At 38.2% G+C, this 22382-nt stretch overlaps 1 protein-coding gene across 8 annotated transcripts in view; it reads left to right on the forward strand.

The window, feature by feature from the left end:
- The window catches only part of LOC121863979 (nitric oxide synthase-like protein), a 179045-nt gene that overhangs the window by 132670 nt on the left and 23993 nt on the right, over window positions 1-22382 (forward strand). For 5 of the 8 annotated variants that reach the window (XM_042362836.1, XM_042362835.1, XM_042362838.1 and 2 more), the window contains 6 exons: window positions 3247-3408; window positions 4359-4533; window positions 6809-6823; window positions 11206-11341; window positions 11606-11684; window positions 21299-21492. In XM_042362836.1, the coding sequence (XP_042218770.1) occupies window positions 3247-3408; window positions 4359-4533; window positions 6809-6823; window positions 11206-11341; window positions 11606-11684; window positions 21299-21492 (761 nt within the window). The remainder of the gene's footprint in view (window positions 1-3246; window positions 3409-4358; window positions 4534-6808; window positions 6824-11205; window positions 11342-11605; window positions 11685-21298; window positions 21493-22382) is intronic. The other 3 variants (XM_042362837.1, XM_042362840.1, XM_042362843.1) reach the window with 1 other exon arrangement.

Raw genomic sequence — 22382 nt, forward strand, 5'->3', positions numbered from 1 at the left:
AGCCAAACTACAAAAGTTGACAGTTTTGGTCACTTCTTGCCTTTGTCACAAGAAGAATTTGGAAGCCTAACCCTTTCTTTAGTAATCGTGAAACTGTTTTGTAACTACAGTATACACACATGTAGGAATTTTTTGTACATCTGCCAAACACTTGGCTCTGTCATCAGCATGTTAAATTTTGTTTATAACTTTGTTTTTAACAAATATTTAGGTAAATTCTTTCATTTTGATATACAAGTACCTAATTGAATTTTGATACTTGGATTTTTTAATGTTAAGAGTTGAATCAAGATACATAAATAGTCACTAACACATGTTAATAATACACCATGGATGTAAGAAAATATTAATCTTACTCTGAATTTGTATCTTCACATTATAGGCTTTGAGATATTAACTCTTTAACTCTTTGCTACATGTTCTTGCATTGTGTATATGCATGATAAGGTTTTGCCTAAGTTTACTAATTCTACAACAGCAGCATGCAAGTTGACCATGAGTGTACAGTATTAGCTTCATTATTTTGACAAATGTAACTGCATATAATGTATTATTTATAGAGTATTAGTTGTATCTTAATTTCCTGTTTGTCTAGTTCTCCATATTGACAGTATACAAGGATCCTTGTTGTAGCCAGTGAGCACTGTTAAGGAACGCATCACCTACACCTACGTACCATGTTTATTGATGAGTGACCCCATGTAAAGTATCTAGTGTTAATGGATATCTTTAACTTAGTTCAAAGGAGACCTAATTCACTTCTTTTTATTTAATAGGTTTTTTCTTCACAAAATTATATTCTACTATAAATAAGAATAAAGGAGTTCCCAGAAATTAATTGAATATTCATAAGTGAAATAAATATTCATAAGTTAGTGATAAAATGATTTCCACTTTACAATGCATGTCATTATGTACCTGCAGGTTGCCAAATGTGTTTTGATAAACAGCACATATTATTATTCATCTGGCCCCTGGTTCATCCATCCCTCTGTTCATTCATATAAATTTTTGGTCTCTGAACCATGACTAGAGTTTCTGGGCACTGATGAACATGTTACAGGGTACTGCATTTGAAAGTCTTGTACCTACAAAGATAGGAAGTTTCTTTTTGATTTTGGGATATCGTGTCTACAGATCCTGGTCATTGTTACATAGCCAGCTGAGGAGTCGTCCACACATTTTTTGGCTGTAATCTACCTTGCAGATACAAATCCTTTAGCCTTTGGGGTTAGCTTTTCCCAAAAGGGTATTGACACCATCTGTCTTTTTCCTTAATAACTTTTTATTTGAATTTTTGTGTCCTCAACATGTTTCATTAGGGATATTCTCTTAGGGATACTATTTTAAACATTTTAGAGTTTAAATACAATTAACTGGAGTTCAAAGGGATTATGAACCATGTCATTTTTCAGGTTTGGTCTGGTTCTCAAAGGAAGACTTTTACCTGCATGAAGTTGTGTAGAGATCCCTGTTGAGTGGCTGGGAAGGAATAATGGTCATAGTCAGTGCACTTAATTAAAAACCATGGAGTCTACATACCTGGGTGTGTTATGCGCTAGGTATAATACTTGTTTAAAAAAATTGTGTGTATAGTATACTGAAAAGATTGAGTTAGGTCACTTTTGAACTACTGGTAACTAGATATGCTTACTTCTTGAGCTACTTGGTTGTGGTCAATAACTACTGTTGGTCTTTGTTGTACTTTATGTAGTTATTACTGCTGTGTACTGTAGTTGTTTTATATATATATATATATATATATATATATATATATATATATATATATATATATATATATATATATATATATATATATATATATATATATATATATATATATATATATATATATATATATAGCAGGATCAATTACAAGGGAGATTAATGTATTATTCGATACAGTATAAGTACCTGTACTGTATTACTGATTGGTGACTATTAATTAATCAGTGTATCTACCAGTTATAAAAGACTTATACACAAATGCAGTACAGTAGAGTAAAAACCTCCATTTAATGGTTATCAATCTCTGTACAGTATAGAGGTACAGGTATCATATCTAACGACCTTTGATATAATGGACTACACTCTTCTTTATAGTCCATTAAATAGAGGTCTCACTGCATATATACATGCATACAGTATATGATTTATATAACATGTCGCATTTTCCACTCAAATAAGGAAGGTACAAGCGGTGTCATACCAGGATATCTAAATCAGTGTACCATCAATGTGTCAACAACCCAACATTACTAGTTAATTACCCCATTTTCTAAATGATGCAGATGAAAATGATCATATGCCTGATAGGTGAAAAGATAATTAGTGTGTTTTTTTTTTTAATTGTAGGTTGATGGTGGAGTATTTTTCCTACATGTACAGTAAATGGTCTTGGGTTCACCTCCCAGCTGGAGTGGAAACTGGTCCCTTCTGACACACTAACTCTTGCCCACTAACCACTGAAATGAATACACTTTTACAAAACTTGGGTGGAATACCTTCTTACCGAGGGGCTGTAGCAACCCACCAAGTGGTTAAGTACCTGTGTGGCTGCCCTACTTAATAAGAGGAAAAGGCTGGCAAGATGGAGAAAACATCTTAGAATATAATCTCTCTAACTTATAGATAGCCCCCTACATACTACAACCACTATCATCATTGTTTAGTATAAATTCATTACACAGTAATTCCTTAAATTCCTGTACATATTTTTCTAAAAATGTTCTGTACATGATATAAATTTATTCATGGTGATGTCCATAATAATGTTATACACTGTATTTTGCTATATAATTATCTTTTGCTTGTAATTTTAACTGGATGAACATGTTTCATCCCAGGTAGGTGGGATGAATATCATTACTAGCTGCTTACATACTTAATTACCTACACAATCTTCAATTATGAATTATCATAACTACATTATATGTAATTTCATATACCCAGTAGTTTATATTTATTTTGTATTGATAACACAAATACAGTGCACCGTTGCAGTAGTTACCAGGTGATGTATAAGCTTCATGTAGCAACAGATACAACAGTTTTATTGAGAATAAAGTCAATTCTTGCTAACCTTGTGATGTTCGCACCACAGGACTTACTGTGCATAAATGTGTTTTATAAACTGTTGCACCTAAGTTAGACATTACTCGGATCACATCCACATGACTCGCACACAATACTGTTTTGGATAGATATTTGTCGTTCTGAAGTTAAACATGATGTGGGTTTCTGCAGCTTACACCGGAGTCTGTCCTTCATGAGGATGAACAGTCTAACAGAGGGAGCAGGAGCAGCTGCCAACACACAGGAGAATGGCGTGGCAAACTCCAACGTTCGGGCGTCGGTTACCTCTGAAATCATGTCTGAAGACAACTTTGGACCACTCAGCAATGTTAGGTATGTAAAATCTTTGATTGATTCAAGCACATAAATTGTTGTTGAATACATAATGCAGCTTAAAGCTTTTTATACCTAATAAGCTTTAAGCATTATCTATAAATACTGTAGTCTTAAAATATTAGCACTTTATACCCTGTACTGTAATCGTTAGTGAAGTACACATAATATTAAAATATTAATGGACTCTACTGATACTGTAGTCTTAAATGTTAATATTGTTGATAATGTTAAAATATCAGTACAGTATACAAAAAGAACACTGCATCTCTGGTGATCTAAGATAATAACTTGAGGAAAAATAGGTTGTATATTAAGCCCCAAATTTCCATCCCCCAACAAAACAAATTACAGTAATCTACTACTCTCAACATGGATTTACAAAGGGAAAATATTGTCTAACAAATCTGCTGACGTTTTTTAGGAAAGTCTTCGAGGTAGTAGATAATGACGCGCTGTGTAACCAGTGGGGTTCCCCAGCAGTCAGTACTGGGCCCACTCTTGTTCATAATCTACATAAACGATCTAGTTACTGGGATCAGCAGAGACATGGTGTCTTAACTTAGTTTAGAAGTCTTGCAACAACATTATTAATGGTTCTGGGAGAAAAAGATGAGTGGTGCCACTAATGCCAACGACAATTGTGTTTACTAACATTCAGAGGAACTTAGAAATTGGTTCTCTATAAATTTGTTACTTTCTCATTTTTTCCTCCTAGGACTGATTTTTCTTATGAGTTATGTAATTAAGGATTTTTCAATTCCATGATATTGATGACATCATCAGTGGTGTTGTACAGTGTAAAGGAATATATGGTCTAAATTGGTTCATTGTGGTACAGTACAGTACAGTATATTAAGATGATAAACTTGGAGCCTGGGATATTGAGTTCTTACCCTACTTTCAGTATCCAAAATATTATTGTTATATAATTTGATGTATTAACACAGGTTTGCAGTGTTTGCACTGGGATCTAGTGCTTACCCAAATTTCTGTGCTTTTGGTAAATATGTGGACAACCTGTTATCTGAGCTGGGTGGAGAACAGCTTATGAAACTGACTTGTGGTGATGAACTCGCTGGTCAAGAGCAAGCCTTCAACAAGTGGGCTGCTGATGTCTTCAATGTGAGTACTTATTCTTGCTTATATTTGTAAGTGTAGGTTTCTGATACATGAAAAATTGTGTGTGTAGTTTGCCTTAGTCTGTACAGTAACTTGCTAGAGTGTATTGTATTGTTAGTGTTAGAGAGTCTTCTTTAATACCAAAGTTGGAGTAGATAGAGTAGCACTGTCACTTATTAAGTACAGTACAACTCAAAATGGAAGTGGTAAGACAGATTTGTACAGTTTTCAAAAGAAATAGAACTTGGTTACAACACACTGGTAACTAGCTTCTACAACATTATTTTCATTTTCTCACACTTCCCATTCATCTTCAATTCCACTTCCTTCGTTCACATTTATATTTCCCTGGCTTGTTTTTTCTTATCTTTATGAGTGTTTTTGCCACAATGATATTCTCGGATAATTGGCATTGACAACCTTTTTTTCAGTTATTTAATTATCTTTCACCTGAACCTTTCATCACTATTAATCTTACTTGTACCAAATAGTTGCCAGACACTTTTGATTTCACATCATCTTACTACGTCCACAATAGTCAACCCACATTTCATTCTTCTGTCCACCAGCACATGGCCTGAGAAGCCTCTTGCAGTTCCATTATCCAACCTCCATTACTTTTTTATTACTGTGGTTTCTTTTTTAGCCATGTATTGTTGACTGTCTCAGTTTTCATTCCTATCAGTACTGTACCTCTACTTTCATTCTCTGTGCCAGTCGAGTATTTCCCCACAACCTCTCTACAGTATATCCCTAATACCAAAAGTAATGTGTAAATGCCCCATCCCAGTCAATTGTCTCTCACTGCTAAGCTTTCAGACCAGTTATGTGGATCTCAAAAGCTATTTCCTTCTTCTTCCTCTTCTTCCTCCTCCTCTTCCTCTTATGCACTTTGTCATGTATTAGAAACATCCAGTCAACAATTTAATGTTTACATAGAACTTCCAAGGAATACTTAGTGAAATCTTTAAGTGAGATGTTAACTAAAAATTCCTCTCATGAACAAAGTAGGTGTGTTCCTGTGAAACTGAGTACTGTAACAGTAATACTTAAATCTCATGTATGGGGAGGGTAGTTAAACATGCAGCAACAGTTTTCTCATAATTACACCTACACACTTAATCTATACAGAGAAACAAAGAAGTCCACTGGGTCATAAGATGCTTGTCCTACACCAGGTATAGCTAAATGCACAAGAATTTTACAAACAATTAAATGTTGATAAACTAATAGACACCATAATAATAGCATTGCAGTGGGTCATATATGGGTGCTCATTGAGTACATAAGTTAAGAGTCTCAGTCCTGGTATCACTAATTAGAGAGCCATAATGATCACAGCTCACTAGTAAGAGCACACAGGTCACATAAGAGAGTTCACTAGTATCACTAAAGCTGAAAGGGTCACTTAGACAAGAGAAAATACATAAAAAGGAGTTAGCCATAGGTAGCAGATACGAGGTGGAGACGATGCACAGGCTGTTGAGAGCAGTGAGTTGCTCTGTTAGGGTGTTGGAGAGTGAAGTGTGAGATGCTAGAGATGGAATAGTTGAATGAAACCTTTTGTCGCCAGGTGGGGCCATATAAGAGCCTTTATGCTGGTTCCCGCACTTTTGATTCACATTTTCATTTATGCAATGGTGATTGGTTGAGAAGTGATGGTCTCTGGTGCAACAGCTAGCATTGTTGAGGAGGAAGGGGTGGCACCAGGCTGGCAGCGTACATCAATGTGTGATGGGAAGTCAAGTATTTTAATTACCCAGAATATGTGATGGAGAGATGTGACAACTCTCTGGTAATAGTGTACTCATAGTCACCCATCTTGTACATCCTTCTCTTAGTCCCATCCAAAATATTTTTGATCTGACACATTATCATTTATCACACTGCTCAACATGTCACTTTGCCACACCTTCTTTTGCTCTCAACTTTTCAGAAACAACTAATGTCACTCCCCTCACTTGTCTTAACTCACTTTTCTCTTGCCCTTAAGCTTTGTTACAATAAAAACAGGATGCTAAGGTTACTATATCTCATCATAGTTTAAAAACCCAATTTTATGTTATCTCTCTTTATTTATGGTAATTAAGTAACAAGAAGGTGGGATTGCTCAGAGTTGAAATTTTGAAAGCTACAGCTTTTGAGAAGAGTCGTACAAAGCAAACAAGGATAAAATAGTGTCTCTCTCGCCATGTGTATTTTATTTTAATTTTCTACCCATTTTATTTTAATCTATTATTTTACATACCAAGAACTAAGGTTTGTGAATCTCCTCCAGAAATCTGGAGACCAGGTGAGAGTCAAGTATGCAGCTGTTTGATCTACACAGTGCTAAGATGCTGGAACAGGAAGCAGCTTGTCCATGAGTCTCTGGTCATTAGTCTGGAACCCAATTCATTCAGTTGCTCAGCTGTGGTACTCTTGACCTGTAATGAAGAGTTCATTCCTGTCTTGAGTGGAGGACTGAGTTCATTACTGTACTTGTTCACCAACTCTTGCACTAACAAACAAAAATTACACTCTGGAGTTGTGGGGTGCACTTGATGATGATGCAATAATTCTTAAGTGTGCTAATATCCAGTTAATGGGGTGTGGCAACCTGCTAAATGCTAATGATCAGGGAATCAGTACCAGACTGGCCACCCTGCATCCAAAAATGATGATATTTATGAAAGACTAATTCATTTACCAAGTAGACATATCAGCACTTAAAAGATGCAGGGATTTGCATGAATTTTACAGTGTGTATATAACCACACACGCTGTACCTGTATATAGCACTTATGTTTACACCAATTTTTTTAACTGAAAAAGCCTTAATAGTCTCTACCATATAAGATGCATGGATTTGCATGAATTATCTGTACAGTACTAATAAGACTCGGCCATAAGATGTCAGGCTTTACATTATCAGAGTTATGTTTTCATTTATGTCTGGCCTCCCGCTCTACCTCGCCTCCACCACAACCTCACTGAAGGGATGGCTGGTGGGGTGGGTAGGAGTGAGCGCCATTGTCTGTATCATTGTCCTCACTGCTGGCCGCCTCAACAAAATTGACATCGGCTGGGTCTGTTTCCTCCCGATCACTGTCTTTGCCACTCAAGGGTGTGGAGGAGCAATGTACTTCATCCTGCCTGTACATTCAAACCATGTCGTAAAAATTAAGGATGTAGAGGAACGTCACCCAGGTTTGCTATGGTGGATGTAGAGGAACGTCACCTGGGCTTTAAGGGTTAAAGACCAAAGCTCTTTTGGACCTTAATCTGGTCAGCAAATGCTGACTAGTAAAATACATTACTGTATGTCCTTTATCACTGTATGTGAAGGAGTCATATAAGTGTTGTAAACTATCTGTGATTGACAATGTTTTTGCTACTGTTAAGATATCTGCAAAGTGCTTTTTGGCAAGTTTTGTTCTATATAAATACCCTTTGTTTACTTTGCGGTTGCACTATTTTTGTTGTACAGATCTTTTATTCTCTGAATAAAAAGTTACTTTCTGCTATCTGTTCTACAGGAAAACCTGGCCAACCTGAACCTGTCATAGCTTGAAGATAAAGTTCTGTTTAATGTTTCCCATCATATTCAGGTCTGCCCTGATATCATCATTAATTATTTAACTTATGCTAGAAAGGATATGCAGTGTGCCAGTCTTGGCAGGCCATTTTGGTTTACTCAGGTTCACAAAATAAACATAGCGATCAATGGCTGATATCCCACTTCAGACATACCCGGTAATAGGAGTTGGCTGCTGCTCTGCTTAGTATTGGAACAGGGGCGTGTTAGGGTTACCTTTAATATTTGGTCCCTGGATTAAGTTGTCATAATACAGTATTTCTTGTGCCATTTTTATGCTAGTCTGATGAGAATGGTTAAATTTATATTTGGAGTGGACAGTAGAAGTGATCTGATGAGTAAGTTGAGCAGGAAATTATGTATGATGGTGCAGCTCAAGAAAATGAATTTCTTCTCTGTGAAAGTGATGATGATATTTAAATCCCTGAATCATATAAAATGCAAATAGACCTAATATGTTATGGATGCACTGTATGTAGAGTACATCTGTATGTATAGTATATTTGTATTAGAATGTACAGAATGTGTATAGTATATGTCTTGTGCACTGTGTGTGTTATCCCCGCTAGCCAGAACAATTGGTTCAGAGCCGTTCTGGGATTGAGAGATATCAAGGTGTGGAGACGAATTTTCTCATCCTCAGAAAAAATCGCACATCCCCGTAATTTTTCCAGGTACAATACTGGAGAAAGTTGTCCAAGAGTCTAAACCACACATCTGACATGGACAGACACACAGTTGTATCTATTTATGCAAACACCTCTGTACATGTACAATACTGTATATTGTAAAATGTAAATGAATACAATATACTACTGTTATACACTGTATACTGTATACTCACCAGCAGATGCTGTTGTCTTGAGCTTGTGATGCAGGCAGATCAGGTGGTGATATAATGATACAGGATGGCCTACCTTTGTCCTGTACCATCTCCTCCATGTCTTCTCCCTCCATGAAGGAAGGATTGTACATGCACTGTATACTGTGTACACATTCCACTATGTACAGTAGTGTACATTTGGTACTTTCACACTTACTGGATGTACAGCACAGTATATATAACTTTTACTGTAATCACTTTTTGCATCTTAACACTGTTTTAACAGTATTCTTGGCTGATTGTGTGCTGATACAGTAATGTACAATACTGCACAACACAGATTGTATGCGTAAAACAGCAGTGAGCGAGCGAACAGGTTAGTGCAATGGCAGAGAAACAATGAACAAAGAGTGCCATGATGCAAGAGTTTGAGGAGATAGGCTGTGAGATACATCAGCACAATCATAGGCATCCCATGCAGTTACATGACAGTTGTGGTCAATCGTAGATCTCAGTCATTCTTGAGCCTACCCACCCATGTCTCCGGCACACATCCCCTTGTCAGAAACATGATGCAATTGTCTCAGAATTTTCCGGTAATGCCCATGCCTGGAATAGAGCGATTTTTCCCGGAATTTTTCGGAATGATAAAAAAAGACGTTTTTTTTTTCTAAAAACCAGTTTTTGTGATATAGCTCGAATGCGACGCTCAACAATGCTACCTAGGTATGGTAATTCCTAGCCAACTCGCCAGGCCAACAATCCAGCTAAAGGAGGTCTTACTGTACAGCTCCTCCCCGGCTTACGAACTACTCGACTTACGACCACCCAGACATACGACCGCCTGAGTCATACTAAAGTTTTGTCAAATTACGTATTTTCGTGTCCCAACGTCAGTGATTGCGCTGTGTGCTGACAAAATTTTCGTTTGTAATTCACTTTAAAATGGCTGGCAAGTTTAAAAGTGAGAATTTTGTGGTGCTGAGAAGAAAAAGAGACACCCATTTTAGATTTTCTATGTATTATTTAAGCATTTTCGACTTACGACCAATTCGACTTACGACCTGGATTTGGGTTCCTAGCCCCGTTGTAAGTCGGGGAGGAGCTGTATTTACCTTTACCTTATCTACCTAATGGCCACCACCTAGAGGTGATTAATGAGCATGCCAATGGAAGGAGCCCATTGGTCTGTGTAGGATCCTCCATTGTTCTTGATAGTCTAGTCAGAAGCTATTTTGAAGCCCACTACTGATCTCGATTCCACAGCTTGAGCTGTGTGAAGAAGTATTTCTTTATGTTCATTCTGCATGATATGCATGTATCCACAGTATTTTAATAGATACAGTACAGTATGTAAATATATATGTCCAGTATCTAAGTTTGGACAATAAGTGTGTTTTATGTATGTATGTACAGTATCTCAAAAAAGTATCTGTCCACACACTCTGTGAAACATTGAGACCACAGATGATAGATATTGGGATTTGTGTGTTCCTGCCTGTATAGTTTAACCTAAGTAATGCAATGTGTATTTATTTTGGTGTACAGTAATTAATATGATGTTCGGTTACCAAATGTAGTAGAATCAGTATACCACAGAGCCATGCATACCAACCCTCCCAGGATTCAACTAGTGATTACCTGGGAAGGTCATCGGACCTATCCTGGCAGTTACTTTTTAGATATACTGTACAAATATATGTGTGCATGAATCACAGCATGTACTGTACTGATGTGTACATAATTAAATCCATGTATATTGATTTATGCATGTACAGTACAGTAATATATATATATATATATATATATATATATATATATATATATATATATATATATATATATATATATATATATATATATATATATATATATATATATATATATATATATATATATATATATGAAGCTGGTGGCTTCACCTCTTCTTAGAGAAATTCTGCCTCAACATATATTATTATTTTTTAGACTACAGTACTGTATATTATCATTATTTATGGTTCTCACCCTCAATGTGAACATTTCAGAATGTGAATGATTAACAGGGTGTAACTTTACATATCTTGTGTATGGTAGCATCCATTGCTAAGAATTTACAGTGTAAGTTATTAAATTTAAGTTAGTATGAATTAAATTGGTATTCCTGGTACTCTTGACACCCTCGTTCAAGGCATCAGACCCAAAGTTAGCCAACATTGTACTTTTTTCCAGTTAACAGTAACCAATGACTATAATAATATTCATCATTGAAATCTCTGATTTGCTTGATGGTCAGTTTGGGTGCGAGACTTTCTGTCTAGACGATGACGTGGCCATGAAGGAGGCGACCGCAGCACTCAAGGCAGAAGCATCAGCCACTGCTGATAAAGTCAAGCTTTCTTCCTGCACTAATGTGACTGACATTGCTACCGGTGAGCCTTGCTTCTAGTACAGTAAAGTTTTATCAGTTAAGGTAGACTAGTAAGCTATATTTGAACATACAGTACAGGGATATTTGAATATAATTTATTTATTTTTTTGACAAGTAACAGTACATTTGGTTGTGTACTGTACTTTGAAAGTTTTTCCTTGACTTACTGTATTTTATTTTGGTAAGGGTGACAATACTTTAAATAACTTCAATTAATAGAAGATACTAACTGTTTTTACTTTTCTTGAATGGAAATATATTGAAGGACTTTCACGAGCTCATAGCAAGAAGGTTCGATCCTGCACAGTGTTGGCTTCTAGAAACCTCCACGGACAAAATGCCAGGTTAGCTCTCCACTGTTTTGTAAATGAGTGTTCAAGGTTTTTCTGTATTGTAATATAAAGTTCTACAATAAGGAAGCTGTAAAATGTCCATCTATATATTTACTTGACTGTCAGAGCCCTGTTTGGTTCCACTCATTGGACCCATAACGCACTTGCAAGATTAAAGGCACACCCGCACCACACCTGCAAGGTTAAAACTGCAACCACAGTGCAATTTTATGATTTAACCACAACTGTACCACAACAACCAGTCTTGATCCCACAAATGCATCACCCGCACAGGGCCTGAAACTGCGCTCTCATCACACACACACTGTTACATGCATCACTCTTGTCGGAAATTTGACCCGCTTCCCTTAACAGTACTGCATTATTAAACTGTGAACCACTGTTGTGCCGAGATATTTCAAATATATTCTGTTTCTTGGTTTAAAGGGTTATGTCAGAAAATCCTCCCTTGCAGGAATTTATTTTCCATGGTAACCATACTCATAACACCTGGTCTCAGATTCACAAGTGTAGGGAGGTGAGCTAATGAACTGGATTGAAATACTGTACACATTAATAAATGGACCCTAAGAATAACTGAATAAGTTCTAGAACAATTTCTCCATCTACATTAACACTTTGATACAAATTAATATTTAAATAATTAAGGAACTAACCACCTGGATAATATTACTATAAAGAGGGTTAGTTCTCACAAGACAACACAGAATTGAGATTACAACCCATTGTGTAATTATTATGTAAATAGATAGGAAATAATTCCTGTTAAATATTTAAATAAGATAAATAGATACAATAAACCCTTGATAACTGAAAATATATGGGGCTCTGGCCTTGCTGAGTTATCCCAAATTCCGACTTAGCGAGGCACTTCCCCCCTCCTACAAAAATACCAAAAAAATTATCGACCCATGTACGTGTACATGTAATTATTAAATTAAAAAATTAACACCAGCACTCTTGGCAACGAATTAAATATTATATTGGGTGACACAGATACATGGTAGGTGACACAGAGGCATGGTAGGTGATGCAGGTGGACAGATATGCTTAAATTTTCCCAGATAATTTTATACACAGTACTGTATCTCGGCATTTCCCGAGTTATACCAATAGATTCCGAGACCACATCAATGCCGAGTTATATGAAATTCCGAGTTCTCAAATGCCGAGTTATCGAGGGTTTATTGTAGGTAATAATTATTATTAAAGGTCAACTTATACACTTGCAAACAGTACTTAAAGTACCACAGTAACATGAATTTTAAGTGGCTACTAAAAATTTTCTATTACGTTATACTAAAAGTCTAGACTTCTAGAGGTGTAGCATAATACTTTTTACTTTTACTTTTATCTTCTCCGCTGATCGGCTCACTAGCCGTTTGGGAGGTTGGTCATGTCTCTGATATGTACTGTTGGCAGATACTGGGCATGCACTTGCTCCTGAATATATCGGAACCTGCACCAGTGTTGGTCAAGTCTGGCCTTGAATGAGCTCACACTTGGTGCCATCACAACGCTCTCTGGCAGATTGTTCCATGAGTTTACATTACTCACTGCAAAAAAATTTGCCCTCACAGTTTTCTGGACTTGTGGCTTCTTCAACCTTGAGCTGTGACCCCTTGTGGAGCGGATGTCTGCCAGTCTAGGTATGTGCATTCAACCGAGTAGTGCCCCCTGAGATGTTTATAAACTTCGATTAGGTCTCCCTTCGCCCATCTGTAGTATAAGCTCGGTAGTTGCAGGCGCTCCAATCTCTCTGGGTAACTGAGGTTCCATAGAGTTGGCACCAGCCTGGTGGCCCTCCTGTGGACATTTTTAATCAATTGACAATCTCTAGCATATCTCGGGGACCAGCCGGGGAAGTACCTCACTCATGAAGATAGTGACGAGTACGGACCATCCAGATATCAAAACGACCTTCTTGTAAGACCTACTAGTTTCGTTGCCTGATTCTCATTCTTCTCACAATGGCCCGAGAACTTAAGTTCGTTGTCGACAAACACACCCAGGTCTTTTTCACATTTGGTCTCAATTAATGCAGTCTCTTCATCATGTTGGGACATGTGATATGCCACCTTCCTATTAGTGCGACCCAGGTGCATCCTTTTGCACTTCACGATATTGAATTTTAGCAACCATTTCCTCAACCATTCTTGCAGCTCATAGGGATCTTTCTGCAGCTCTTCACAGTCTGTATGGTTCTTATTTTCCCTTAATAACTTGGCATCATCCACAAATATTTGTATGGAGGAGTGTATAGCTTCTGGCAGGCATGTCATTAATAAAACAGACAAACGACAATGGGCCCAATACACTGCCCTGTGGTACCCCGCTCGTCACAGGTACACATGACGATATCGTACCATTTATCACCATGCACTGTTTGTGGTCATGCAGAAAATCTCTCATCCACGCTCGGACACTTTCTTGGGGTACACTGTCGTAAACCTTGGTGAAATTTAAGTATATATTGTAGATATTTCTGCCTTGTTCTAAAATTGAGTCCAAACATCTAGAACCTGGAGTAATTGTGTTAAGCAGGATCTTCCCGGCATAAAGCCGTGTTGGCATTCCTTTCCAAGGCTGTTTCCTAGTAGATGTTCCATCATGGCATCTCTTACGATGCTCTCCAGTACCTGTACTTTGCACTCTATGCTGGTCAGGCTCACTGGTCTACGTATAATTATTCATGGAGTGATGGTCGCTCTTCTTGAAGATAGGACTTGCATAAGCCATCTTCCAGTCATCGAGGACCTTTTGCTCCTCCAGGCATTTGCAGAACAGAACCTTAAGGGCTCCGCAAGCTCATTACACAGTTCTCTTAACGCTCCGGGGTGTACCATTTCAGGGCAGGGACTCTTGTGAATCTTTATCTTTGACATTTTTTTCTTATAACCTCATCTGAGAACACAATGTGTGTCAGCTCTGTGTCAAACAGTCTTTCATCAAATGCAGGAAGATTGTTTGCATCCTCTCTTGTGAACACCGATTAAATTTTTTTTTTCAATGCCTCCGCCTTATCCTGGCCAGAATCTACATAACTACCATCTTCAAGCCTCAGGTCCGATATGCCTACTCGCATTTTTAATTGTGACTTTGCATAGCGGTAAAAAATCTTTGGGTTTGACTTGACCTCACTAGCAAACTGCCTTTGGAACTCTTTTTTTAGCCCTTCTACACTCTGACTTTGCTTGGTTCCTGGATCTGGCATACTTCCTCCTCTCCTGCTCATCATTTGTCCTAACCTACGTCACAAAATCCTGAGTTTTTTTTTTAACTTTGCCGACTGCCGCATGGTTTATGTGTAGTGGTCTCCTTGTATTCCTGGAGGCACTGGGTTTAGTCTTGGGTATATATTTATCTAACAAATGGTTTACTTTACTGGCTATGATATTCAGCGTAGCTTCTGCGTTCTTATTCCTCAGTAAGTCAGGCCAGTGTATACTCTTCATCTCCTCCCTCATCCCATTGTAATTTTCTTTGTACTATTTGAACCTGGACCTGGTTTTGTCATGAACCAAGTAACAGTTAAATCTGAAGGACAACATTACGTGGTGACTGGTGCCAACTGGGGCTAGGTGTTCCAGCTTGGCCACCATACCCTCCTCGTTAGTTATGATGAGGTACAGCGGTTTGGGCGTTTGCTCCCCTCTGTAGTGAGTCGGATCTTTAACATGTTAGAATAGAAAATTGTCTCAGAGTTTCTACGAAAAGAGTGGCTGGACTATTTGGGTCATTTGGCGTGGGCTCATTTCTCCAGTCGATGTCGCCATAATTGAAGTTCCCCATGACAATGAGGTGGCTGGGTTCTGCACCATTACATTGTCAATTAAGGTTCTTAAGTTTCTCAGGTTTAATACGCTACAGTTGGGGATCTCCCCTTCAGTTTAATTTTACACCACTTTGATTCTTCAAAAACATTCTCACCCTCACCTGGCTGGCTCTAAGGTCTTGCCTACCATAGGTAACCACACCCCTCTTGCAAGTTCTTGGGAAAGGTTCGTAAATGAGTCATATCCATCTATATTGACCTCGCATTCCTGTGGTTCGATTATCCTGTTTTTGTACAACAGTTCTACAACACCTACTATATCGGGTTGATGCACCCTCAGTAGTGTTACAAACGCCGCTCTCTTGTCAAGGAACATGTCAATATTAGTATACAGTAAGTCTTTGCTTAACGTTGCCCCTGATAATGTTATTTCATTATAACATTGCTATTCTTTAGATACCCATGATTTGGATAACGTCCCGCCGATTCGGTATAACGTCGTCATGGACTATTTTGTACGGTGCATCTTGACACGCTACGCTCTCACCCGCGGAGCGTCACGACTTCCCCAAGCATCCCCAGTCTTTGTTAGGCTACCACAGCGTTTGTGCATGTTTAAGTGTTTTTACTCTTAAAACTGTACTCTAACCATTCGAAATGGCTTCCAAGCACCCGTCAAGTACTACTGTTGTGAAGAAGCAACATAAGACCATTAACCTTGCTACGAAAATGGAGGCTTTAAACTGATTTGAGAAAGGTAAGGAGGAGCCACCCTTTTGGTCTCGGTGACTCGCCTCCCTCCTCCTCCGCTCCACTACTTGCCAAACACCTCCGTCCATCAGTGAGTACAATACAAAATGATTTAGTTTATATATACAGTATATATATATATATATATATATATATATATATATATATATATATATATATATATATATATATATATATATATATATATATATATATATATATATATATATATATATATATATATATATATATATATATATATATATATATATATATATATATATATTCCATGTACCGTAATGTATTTTATGGGGTAAAGGGAGGCTGGGGAGCAGAACTCATATTTTATCTATTTCTAATGAGGAAAATTGATTCCGTTAATGTTGTTTCCATTAACGTCGCGGTTTTCAGGAACGGAACCACAACAATAAGCGAGGACTTACTGTACATGATTTTCAAGCCGGAAATTGTCCTCTGTAATGTCTCTGGTTTTGGTATTGTCTCCGGCCCTCCTCCATTCTCTGCAGTTGCCTCGTTTACTGTATCCCTTGTGGTTTGTGGGGTGTGGTCAGAATGACACTGTTTACATGGCGCTCCCCTCCTCCTTGGTGGGAGGTAGAGCGGATGGCAGGCGTCCCGTTGTCCCCTCGTTCTGTGCCGGTGCTCTTGCTCCCACTACTCGCCCCTTGTATAACCCAAGTACGTCCGTCCCGGCTCCTCATCGACTCCCCCCTCCTCTGCTTCAAGGACTCCAGGAGTTTTTTGTGCTGTTCCCTCTACATTACCGTGTGATATGGGTTTATGAATACGGTATACCCCGAAATGTATCGTTCCTTGCTAAGTTTTTTGCATGCTGAATAACTTCCCATCTCTTATACTCAGTTTATCTAATTGTACTCAACAACTCAATTGCCAACCTCCAATCACCATTGGACGGGCGAGATTTTTTACAACTCTCATCACATTCACACTGTTATAGATGGCATGTAATATTTTTGTATAAATTTATATGTACTGTATCTGTTATAGTGTATGATTATTATTCCTCACAATACAAATTCTCATTTCATCTAATGTAAAAATTTTATTGACTGCCTTTATATACCAAGACATTGGGCAAGTCCTGAACACATCTTTCAGTATCAGTTACTGCACATACTAGAGAAAGTAAAACCTTGCTTAAGACATAGGAATGCAGAAATACTTCTGTAAAACTTCATTTTAGAACTGCCTTTTTTCCTTTGAATGATATAGAAGGCGAAACAAAAATTACCTCTTTTGATATCAGGTGTTTGTTAATGTGGCAGATGTTCCAAGGAAAGTTTGACTGTATGTTTATCACCAGAGTATGCACTTGTACATTTCATATACAGTACTGTATCAGTGTATGCAACGTACATTTCATATATCAGTGTATGCAACAAATAAACATTCTTTCATATTATGGCACACAAAGATGGCTGTTACTATATGTAATACTATACACATTTCCATCTTCATTCTTTACAACAATAAGTCACTGATTGACACAGCGGCACAGGGAGCAATGTTATCAATAATGAGGATATGCGGTTTTTATCCTCAGAATTATAGTACAGTATTAACTAAAAGTAAATCCAAATTCAATCACCTCTTAGCACTCGATCAAGAGATAACATCATTAAGCAGTGAACATTGTAACATTACATTTAATAAGTTATAACAATGTACCAAGGTAGTGTGGTAGTGAAGGAAACACAACTAAGAAATGGATCTTTATTCCTGATGTTTCGTCACAAGACTTTTTCAAAGGAAAGGTCTTATGGTGAAATGTCAGGAATAAAGCGCCATATGTTGGTCATGTTTCTTTCCTTCACTACCATCTGTCTACTATGAACAATGTTAATATGAACCAAAACATCATTATGATTAAACAAACATAGTATGTGATCAGCTCTTGCTGCAGTAAAGCAAGTCAATTACACAAACTTGAGGTATGTATCCATACACACATTTCATGTGTTTGTCAAGTTTTCAATCAAGTAAACATACAACATATATAACAAGCACACACAGTCCACTCCTGTGCAGTACTCTACTATCTTATTTCTATAACATACCTCTTTCCAACCTTACTGATTCATAACACAAACTGGAGTTGAGGAATAAAGTGTCATTGATACAATAAGGCTTCATGCAAGTCCATCTTGCTTAAATGACCTGTCCAGCAAGACTAAAATTTATCTCACTTGGTGCACTAGTGGCCATGACACACAAGGTTATGCACAGTTTATAGTGCCGGGAATTGGGTCAAATGCTCCTTCTACCATTACAAGATGGGTATGGAAGAGGTTAGGGTGGAGATGTTCTGGTAGAGTTCCAGTTCACATGTCTCCACTTCATCCTTAGGCAGATCACCAAATTCGCCAACAGCCATGCAGGAATGATTAGCAGGTGGTGGGGCAGCTGCTACAGAAGAGTGCTGATGGGCCCAGTGGGAAGGACTTTCAACTTGGTCACTCATGTCGTGGAGGATAAACCACCTGCCAACGGGTGAGAGAGTCCTCATACTCTTCTGCATTGAACTGAAGAAGATGGCTGTTTTATGAAGCATGAGGGATGGTGAAACTGAGCTCCAGGAAAGAAGCAACTTTCTTCTTTAGGGTGACAATGGGTTCTGTGTCTGAATCAGCTGCCTGAAAGCACAAATAATTGACATTGTTAAAGCATCGTGTGACTCACCATGTCATTATTGAAATAGGGGGTCTGCTGTCTTTTAATGTTAATTTATCTTATTACAGTATGCCACAAACATTTTGAAAAATTAGGAATGCAGATGCAGAAAATGGTAAAAATAATAAATTGTAAAAATTTAGGTCGACAAGAAATTTCAAAATGTACAAATATGGGGGAATACTGTACTCATGGATGGCATCTGAGTACCCTGAAACTGACATATTCAAGCAATATACTGTATGTACCTGGCAGTGCTAGTTGAACTTCTTCATCCAGGAGGTAATCAAGTTGATGGTTGGCTCTGTTTGGCCTTCACAGGGTTTATTTACCTGTAAAAGTGTAAATGGAGTTACACTTAGGATCACAGGAGTGCTGGACACTTTTCTTAAGGATGTTCTGGATGTGTTGGCCTTTATAATTGACTGTGCCCTTGCAGCACTTTATAGAGGATAGGTTCACAATCTAGGTGCAAGTTGGAGTTGAGGCCAAGCTCGTTAAGTGAGTTGGGCGAAATTTGTCTGTGCCTGTTGACGTCGCAAGTCGGTCCACATGTCGGTGATGAACGGTACAGACCCAGTCTGGAAGCTTCCTTCAAATCAGAAGCCAGTACCTTACTTTGCTTTATCCTTTTCACCTGTAATTAGCCTGTTAGCTGCTTGGGTGGTCGGTCACATTTATCTTACTCAGTGTTGGGTATATACTATGTGCTGGTTCCAGAATGTATAAGATGTCTGTACTTGTGCCAGTGTTCATCAAGTCTGGTATTAAATGAGCTCACACTTGATGCTGTCACAACACTGTCTGGCAGATTATTCCAAGAATTCACAACTCTCAGTCCAAAGAAGTTTTTTCCTGACAATTTATCCCATAGTCAGGACAATACCAGCGACAATGTTCTAGACCAGTGGTTCCCAAACTTTTTCTGATCATTACCCACTTTTCATATATGATCCTTATCCATGGCCCCCCTCTCCCAATCCATATCTCTGGCTGGCTCAGCTGCTGACTGGCTGTTCTAGTGTGGTGGGGCTTGGGATTTTTATGTGTACTGTACATAGCCTCAGCTTATGGCCCCCTAGATTTTGCTGGGGGGCCATGGCCCCCAGTTTGGGAACCACTGTTCTAGACTTTGTAAAATTCAGCTGCGTCCTAAATCCCTTACTGTCTTCACAGTAGTTGCATGCCAGCAGACCCCTGGTGCCACTGCATCTCACACAATTTGAGCCACAACACCTATGCATGTTTCATTTCATATTTTTTTGCAATGTGCATAATTTTACTTGTGAGACGAGAAGTCTCGGCTGCAGTTGTGACGTGTTAGCTATGGTGAGGAAGGTCATTGGCATCCAGGAAATCAAGACACTCGTACTACATCTGAGAATCTGAAAAATTGGAATTTGTCATGAGCAGCCTTATATTTATCTAAACATCAGAACATATATCACAAGAGCATAAATTACAGTATAGGTGACTATGTTTGGTCACCCAAATAAAGAACAGACCAACTGCCCAAGTGACTAATAATTTGATATGTGAGGAAATGTTAAAAATAGAATATAGTTACAAAGAATATGAAGAACTCAACAGTTTACCTTCATAGATAATTCCTGACTCATTTTATGATTATAGATTTTTCAAATGTTTCCTGTACAGTCATGGTCAAAAGTTCAGGCCCCACTGTGAAACTGAGTCACGGGAATGAGTCTCCAAAATTACTTTTTCTGACTCTTGTCTGGTGGGGGTGTACTGTTTTGTCTCTTCTGGGGTCGATGCTGCTTCAGTCTTGGAGGGAGTGAACTTTTGACCCTGGGTATAAAGCATAAAAAGCGTTTTAGTAATATCATTTATCATCATCAATGTTTTCTGACCACTTTCCATGTTTGCATGGGTTAGCCATGATTACCTAATGGCATTCTCCATTCTGTGTGGTCTCTTGGAGCCCCTCTCATCAGGTACTGAACTCTGATGTCATTTCTTAACACCTATCTGTATTGTCATTCTTGGCTTACCCTTGGCTCTCCTCCCTTCACATTTAGACTTATGCATCTCTTGGCCCCCAGTTGGTCTCTTCCATTCTCGCTACATGCCCAAACCATCTCAGCCTGCTTCTTTGCAAAACTTTGCAGTTACTATACTTTCAATACTGTACCCTCTTAGTCAGCTCACTCGAGCTTGAGTATGTTATCATATTTCCTTTTACATGAAGAGATGGTCGTGGTCCTCCTGCCAATCAATAAAAACTCTCTAAACTTCCAACAGCCACTTTTGACTCTTATAACTGAGGCTCTATTTTTTTTTATTATTATATCTTCTAAAAGTATCAATTATCATATCAATATTGTACTGTTTTTTGACACCCCAACAGTAGATGGACGCAGCAGGTGATTCTGTCTACAAGCAGCGCTAACGAGTTGAAGTACAGCCCTGGCGACCATGTTGCCATCCTCCCCGCCAACTGTCAAGACCTTGTTGATTATGTCCTCGGCCGCCTTGACCAGTGCCCTGACCCAGACCAGCCGATACAGATTCTGCTGCAGAAGGAAATACATTCCATAAATGGTAAGATTCATGTGCAGGTTATCTCATTATATTATGTAATACATTTTTCTTAACAGTACATGCCAAAATTATTTAGGAAATTTTAGTCTTTCTTCACCTTTTCAAGTTTTTCCCTGCCACTGTATAATGACGACAGACGCACTCAAGAGCAAATACTGTAAAAACTCTCCCTTTATTCACTTTTACCTGCTGTAATGGTATTATTCTTCCACAGTAAACACTCAAAAACCTATTTGATTTAGCCCTGTTGCCCATCAACAATATGTCCTTCCCAAAAATTCCTCAGCACCTTAGGTGCTGTCTAGGATATCCCTGTACTATAAAATACCACTTTCATGTATTGTATATACAGTACTGTTGACAAGATACAGTACTACAGTAGTAAGGATTACCAGAATTGAACTCAAATTTGCCTAAACAAACCACCATTAGTTTTACATCCACTACTGATGGGCCAAAGAACAGCATAGTGTTTTGTTAGACATGCCGAGAGTAAGTCAAAACTCGCCATTTATTAAAAGAAAATTCAAATAAGCTTCTGCATATACAGTATATATACAGTACACTGAAGTTGTTAACCCTTTGCAATTTGCAGTACATATAAACAATAGAGTATTTACAAAAATTTCTTTGTCGTATTTCTTGTTCTCTGCAGAAATTATGAGGAAATTTGGAAATGAAGGAATTGGCATTGAGTTATCAGAGTTTACTAAGGTGGCAGGGACACTGTAAGAGAATGTTTAATTCAGTGGTAGATGGTAGGAGGGGAAGAGGAAAACCAAGGAAATGGAGGGGAGGAGTGAAGGAGGGAACCGACACCCAAGATGTAGCAGTGTACTTGTTATTGTGTGAACTGTTGGTACTTAACAGCAGTACAGAAGGAAAGGTCC

Source organism: Homarus americanus, unplaced genomic scaffold, assembly GCF_018991925.1.
Source record: "Homarus americanus isolate GMGI-L3 unplaced genomic scaffold, GMGI_Hamer_2.0 scaffold6845, whole genome shotgun sequence".
NCBI lineage: Eukaryota > Metazoa > Arthropoda > Malacostraca > Decapoda > Nephropidae > Homarus > Homarus americanus.